Source organism: Salvelinus sp. IW2-2015, linkage group LG8 (assembly GCF_002910315.2).
Source record: "Salvelinus sp. IW2-2015 linkage group LG8, ASM291031v2, whole genome shotgun sequence".
NCBI classification, from domain to species: Eukaryota; Metazoa; Chordata; class Actinopteri; order Salmoniformes; family Salmonidae; genus Salvelinus; species Salvelinus sp. IW2-2015.
The window spans coordinates 14,126,138-14,133,018 of NC_036848.1; the positions used below are offsets into that span (position 1 = coordinate 14,126,138).

General features: G+C 45.2%; 1 protein-coding gene across 1 annotated transcript; it reads right to left on the reverse strand.

The window, feature by feature from the left end:
• Positions 1 to 568: 568 nt before the first annotated feature.
• LOC111967468 (serine protease 23-like) lies at positions 569 to 5,580 on the reverse strand. The gene is made up of 2 exons (XM_023992510.2): positions 5,301 to 5,580; positions 569 to 2,408 (listed from the first exon to the last, which is right to left on the reverse strand). The coding sequence occupies exon 2, from the start codon at positions 2,389 to 2,391 to the stop codon at positions 1,219 to 1,221; it is 1,173 nt and encodes a 390-aa protein (XP_023848278.1). The 5' UTR covers positions 2,392 to 2,408; positions 5,301 to 5,580; the 3' UTR covers positions 569 to 1,218.
• Positions 5,581 to 6,881: the final 1,301 nt, after the last annotated feature.

Genomic DNA, 6,881 nt, shown 5'->3' on the forward strand with positions numbered 1-6,881 from the left:
ACTCTAACTCCACTTCTGAAAAGTGGATTCCATTTTACAGAAGCAAGCCATTCTTTGTATACCTGCTGGTTTCCATAACACAAGAGCTCGGACAAGCAATCATGATAGAAATCTGTTTATTAAAATAGATATAGGCATTTTCAAAAAATAAAATTATTACCAACATTCTGATCCCCCCCCCCCCCAATATGCTCAAAAGCAAGTTGAATATGCTGCCAGCATTCAGAGTAAGAAACCCCCTCCTAGGTTTTTAGAATGTATTTTATTGATTTCACCATCTATACCTTTGAGCCTTTTTGACATGTTTGATGTATTGAGGCTCAATATGTTTTCAGTGTTGCTAGGTATGCCTCTGGATCATTGGGGACAAGTATGCCTTTTAACAAGTGTCTTTCTACACAATGACAAGTTCCTGTACTCTCCAAAACCGTTCCCATCCTTCAAGACATTACCTAAACAAATAAACCGTCCCGTCACCACGTCTTTGTAAATTCAACTCCACGCCCACACATTTGATCCTAAGTGTTGAAAAGCATGCGGTCGTGGTATTATAGAGTACAATGGGAGAGTATGATATATATAAAGAAAATCAGTCCAGTACTTCCCTCCATTGGCTAAAGCTGGTCAGTACATTGTAGAAAATGAACGGCTGCTACCACAGTTATAAAACAGGAGAGACGGGGAGCACGCAAGGAAAGGATCAGTGTTATTCTTTTCCCTCTAATAAAAGTGGTTCTGTTTAATACAGTGGAAATATCGACTGAGGGTTGTGAAGCTGACCAGAAGGAAAAGGGCATTAAAAGCTGCTGTGATGATAGCAGACGTGTTAGAAAGGAGGCATAGACCCCGAAAAAAGGAGCTAGTTAAGTCTGAGACAGAAAAACATTTACATTCACTGAGGGAACTGAGTTTGATCCAAAGMGACATTCCTGCACTTTCCAGAGTAAGGGACAGTCACAGTGGTTGACGCCTTTCCAAGGAAAACATGTTATGGCGCATGAAGGTTTAGCAGTCCTGTTTTCTTAGATAGTATTGAAGATTTTAAATATTTATTAGGATTAAATCCAGTTTCACTCTTGCCCGTTATAGAATGAGTTGAGGAGTAATTTCCTCTCCACATCTCCTTTAAGGGATTCTGTGCTTACTTTAATCACTTTTCAGTCATGAGCTTCATAGCCTCCACCTTCTCTTAGTTCATCCCCCCTCCCCTTCTCTCTCTCAGTCCTGGATACAGTCCGCTCGGTTCCCATGCACCCAGTAACAGATCTGGGCAAACTTCATCGGGGTGAATCTCACAGCCACGTTGTAGTCTCGGTTCTCCCCGTCAATCTCCAGCCACTGGTGTCCAGAGAAGATGCCGATGACTTTCCTCTCCCAGCGTTCCAGAGCCGTGTCCCACACACGGCCGTACACCCCCGAGCCGCTGGCCCCCGGCCGGGCATCACAATGCTGGTAGATCAGGTCGTTAGACTCATCCTCCACAGGACAAAAGCGGTAGACCAGCTCCCCAGGCCTGTCACTGTCAAACCCAGAGAAGTGGATGCGTTTCCCTGCCAGGTCATCAGAGGAAGGAGCCACAGACAGACGCATGAAGGGACGGCGGTGGGGCCAGCGCAGTTCCAAGAGGGCGTAGTCAAAGTCCATGCTGACCTCCTGGGGGCCCTGGATCCAGCCTTTGGGGACACGAGTGCTTTTGACCCGGACCCAGCGCACCAGGGGTATCTTGGTGGGGGCCTGACTGGGCTTGGTGCCGTTGATGTACGGAGGAGTCAGGAAGCCCACCCTCAGCTTACGGGCTCCCTTGACGTAATCCTTCCCATCATGCACGCAATGGGCAGCGGTCAGAACGTGGCGTTGAGACACCAGGACCCCGGTGCAGCCGGTGGAGATCCTCACGGCTGTGGAGAACGGGTAGTCCAACAGGAAGTGGTCACCGCGGATGTTGAAGCGCCCATCAGCCCCGTAAATCTGTCGTTTCTGACGCCTGTGCCTACTGGTAACTCTCCATCCTCTTATTGGTGGTGGTTGAATGGCAGGACTGATGGTGCCCTCATAATCATCCTCGTCCTCCACATCCATAGTGGTGAGGGTACGAGAACCATCCGCATAGAGCGTCTCGAAGGCCAGCTGCTCAGTCAGGTGCTCTCGCCTTCGCTCTTGCTCTCCCTTGTGGTAGCAGCTGGCGTTACAGTGAGTGGTGAAGTCCAATTGAGTCTCAGCACTGAAGCGAGAGCGGGAGAGGGGCAGGGGTACATGGGGCACCAGTGAAGGGAGGTGGACAGGATCTTGGTGAGGGAGTGCTCGGGATGACAGAGAGAGGGGGAGGAGGAGCAAGAGGAGCAGCACTGAGGTGGAGGGATGAGCCAGGCCAGAGTTTGGATGTGGAGACATGGTCGTTGATCAAAACACTGAAATGAAAAACAGATACATTTTACGTACATTCAACCACAATACACAAAATACAATAAATAAGGAAGTCACTTATCCTTGAGAAATGGAATGGTATAGATTAACGAGGGACATCATGGACTTTGCGGAAACCCCGTTTGATTAATGACGCTTAAAAACAGGTAATCACTAATTAAACAAAACGGTGTGGCGATTAGAACACTGGCTTGTCTCCCTGATTTTAGTGAATCATTCACAAACACTCACATTCCGAAATCCCCCATAAATCAATCCACTCTGTCTGACAGGTGGATTCCAAATCCCCTCGCTCAGAGCCTATACACGTGGGATCAGTTAATGCAGGTTCATGTTGCAATGCAGGTCTACATTTTCATTTATTTTAAGAGGTAACAACGCAGCTCCTGTTCCTGCCTATACTGTGGGCTATTCATAAAATGTGATTTTAAACCGTGCTACAAGGGGCTGACAAGCATTAAAATGTCAGTTCTGCTGGAGGTTTGATGTATTAGCCTCAGGAGAGAAACATCTGATTATGTACACAAGATAAGTATAGATGGAAAGTAGGTGTTGGGGCACACATTGGATATCAGTCGTGATGGAAAATATGACACTGCATATGTTTATTTTTTCTCCCAATTTTCATGGTATCCAATTGGTAGTTACAGTCTGTCTCATCGCTGCAACTCCCGTACGGACTCAGGAGAGGCAAAGGCCGAGAGCCATGTGTCCTCCGAAACACAACCCAGCCAAGCCGCACTGCTTCTTGACACAATGCCCACTTAACCCAGAAGCCAGCTGCACTAATGTGTCAGAGGAAACACRGTACATCTGGCGACCGTGTCAGCATGCACTGCACCCGGCCCGCCACAGGAGTCACTAGAGCACGATGGGACTAGGACATCCCTATCGGCCAAATCCTCCCCTAAACCAGACGACGCTGGGCCAATTGTGTGCTGCACCATGGTTCTCCTGGTCGCGGTCGGGTGCAACAAATCCTGGACTCGAACCCAGAATCTCTAGTGGCACAGCTAGCACTGTGATGCAGTGCCTTTGACCACTGCACCACTCGGGAGGAACACTGGATATGGTTACACAGCCTATTTGTCTGCCAATGAACTTGTATCATTAAGTTTTTCATCTTGGCCACTGTGCTGTGTATGTGTGGGAGGATAGAAGGATTGAAGGGGACTTTATTACAGCTTGTTCAGCAGAAAGAAAAGTGTCTCAAATCATATTTATGATAAGGCTCAGGGGCAACGTGGTGTCTGCCATCAACCATGAACTAACTTTCTATGTATGAGCATGCTTGGCAGGCTCAGAGGTGCTAGGGGAACTCGATAGGTCTGAAAATGATGGACCCTTGGGCTGTAGTGGCAGGTGTCTAAAAGTGAAACAAGACAAGTTGAGGCATAGACGTACGGACCGGATTTGTCACACAAAGACAGATTCCCGCCACACAACTGTATTCTATATCATAGTGTAGCCAGAGAAGATACAGTTACTCAAAGGTGCTCATGTCTAACCTACACTGCTATGCAGTCAAAAACAACTACACCCGTCTCTATCAGCAGTCATTACATCCTGGCCTCTGATCCCATCCACATGAAACATCTACATTTAGCAATCTTTAATTGGGTTCCATTTCATTTGCAATGACATTATTACAAACACATTGTCAGAGTACTTAACATGTGTCTAAATCTATTTTAAGAAGGCCTGGGGTAGCAGTGCTCTTAAAGTCTGTATAGACTGTGCCATTTATAATTTCCATGGTCTGAGACAGACTAGCTTTAATTGGGGAAAGGGGATAGTGTGTTGAGACGAACCACACATCTAAACACACTAACCTATAATAAGGAAGCATTTGATGAAGGACACAAAATAATCAATAACATAGTTCAAGAAATATCATGGTGAGTCCATTTTCCAAAAGTTGTGGAGGGGTGAGTTTGGTTTGGGTGACCCTCCATTTTAAGTCCCAAAGTACACAACAGTAAATTGAACCCCACATTAGAAAGATCCTCCAGCTCTAACACATTGTAGAGCCAAACAGTGCCTAACAGCCTTTTGGAATCCTCTCTTAAACAAGACACTGGACCTCAACTAATTCTGTCAACACTTTCCATCAGAGTAATGTCAAATGCACTTCAATTGCAGTCAATTTAATTTGGAAAGGCAATATAAATTGAAAAATCGTTCCCATTTCCACGTGGATCCCATTTCTGACAACTGAAGGTTATAGCCCACTGATAGATGCTGAGAGGTTTTTAACAAGCACCAATACACCTACTGTATATAAGCTACAAAGGCACACAAACATTCCAGTAATGGACCTCTGTACACCTGAAACCTGTCGGCATTCTACAGCTCACCTTTGACCCTTAAGTGAAGGCTCTGAAATTCTGAGAACAGCCTGCTTCCCAGGGCCCGAGATTTGTCCTGAAAACCCCCTCACTGGGTCTTTTGTCTTTCACCAAAATCATGAGTGAAGGTAGTATTGTCCCATGTCCACTCCTTGGGTTGTTGTCAGACCTCAAAGAGAACAGATGATGTGTACCTTGCTCTGTCACTATTGAGACGCACCAGTACAGAGGAATAGTGCTGGGAGGCAGTATAGTCAACTTACTGAAAAATTCAGTGGGGCTGGGGGAAAAGGTAGGCTTTGGCTTTAGTTCATGTTTAGCAATGCAACATTCACTTACAGTAAGTAATAGGCCTATCCAGTGGAGCAACATGAGTTACTTTGTAACAGATTTCCCAGGCAAAAAAGTAATCTTACAATGTTGCCTCTTGGTAACAAACCAGGTATAATTATATTCAAAATAATGATTAACAAATTATTAGGCTACTTATTAGGCTACAATGAGTAAGACAATAAATGCGCAATGTACCTTTTTGTTAAACAGTTAAACAGAGTCTGTGTTTAAATCCTATTCCCGTTTTCGCCCCCTTCAAAACTACCGGGCATCTCGATTCCCCAGATTTCTCCCATCTCTTCAGTGTGACAGGTATCCCTCTCTCTTCACAGTCCCGCAGAGAGCTAGTCCCCTCTTTAATAACGTCTCCAAATCAATTKGGTCCAAGCAAAGTTTATCGATGAGAGTCAACTACAAGCTTGTGTTCCTACTCAATGTGACTATCCGTCCCTGGGAGTCGCTTAAACCGCTGTTCGGTTCAAAGGCGCTTACAAATAACTGAAAATGTTACTGAAAAGACATTTAGAGGCGCTCTCCCTCACGGTCCTAGCGCCCCTGTTGTATACAAAAGCCGTAGCATGTCTCAGCTGGATAAGAATCTGCTTTTAGGATGGTGAGAGTGAAGATGGGGCCTAGGGGAGCACATATCTGAAACATTTTGAAGCCCTCAGCTCAAGATCAGTGTGTCCTTCAGCTGCAAAAAAGTCCCAAGTGACACAGTAACTTTTTTCTCCTCTCAGGAGTAGACTTTGGCACAGGGGTTGGGAGTGAATCAAATGTGAAAAGCCTAAAGCTATATCAAATGCCACCTGCCAATTAGAGCCGAATAGATGCTGAAAAACACAAATTGCTACAGACTCTTAGAATAATTAGTCCCTGCAGGCACATGCACTACCTTTGCCATTCCAGTCTCCAAAGTGCCCTTTTGGTTGGCGGTATAAATCGCCCCAAAATTGTCTTATCTGCTAAATTTCTTTGTCATTGTTGTTAAAAKCCTATGGCCACAAGTCGTTAAGTTCTCCACCTCCCACCCCACCCGGTCCGTTGGTTGCGCATATTAAGCTGCTTGTACGGAGCTCGSTACCCAAACATGCTTTTCTTGAGAGATGCTGTCACCGGTCGAGTGTGTGTAGCTAGCAACTTAGTTTAAATATAAACTACTGCTACAATAGCATAATAARATTTGTTTAATACTTGATAACAGTTGATTTAGCCTACATCATCATAATCATCAATATTTGGTCTGGTTGGSTGATACGCGCAGCAGAGAGGCAGAAAGAGAGCTAGGTAAATAAATCACAATCAGTAAAATAAATCAAGCTAGCTAACTAGTATATTTAAATCAATCATCAACATCAATGATCAGCTGATAGTKCACCCTCTTTTCCGATGTCTTTTGGAGGGACTGTAACTAGCTTGCTTACAATTTGTGATGATGAGTGTTGTGTTGTGTTGTGTGGCGAAGACGAGCTAGGCAAGTCTCTCTCCACATATGCGCACTGACCCTAGCCAATTCGTGCGCACTCATGGTTTCATTGTGCAATTGTTTGTAAATGTTCATCAATTCACGCTATATAGCCAATCATATATATACACTACATGACCAAAAGTATGTGTACACCTGCTCCTTGAGCATCTCATTCCAAAAGTCATGGGCATTAATAAGGAGTTGGCTTTCCACTAGATGTTGMAACATTGCTGTGGGGACTTGTTTCCATTCAGCCAGAAGAGCATTAGTGAGGTCGGGTACTGATGTTGGGTGATTAGGCCTGGCTC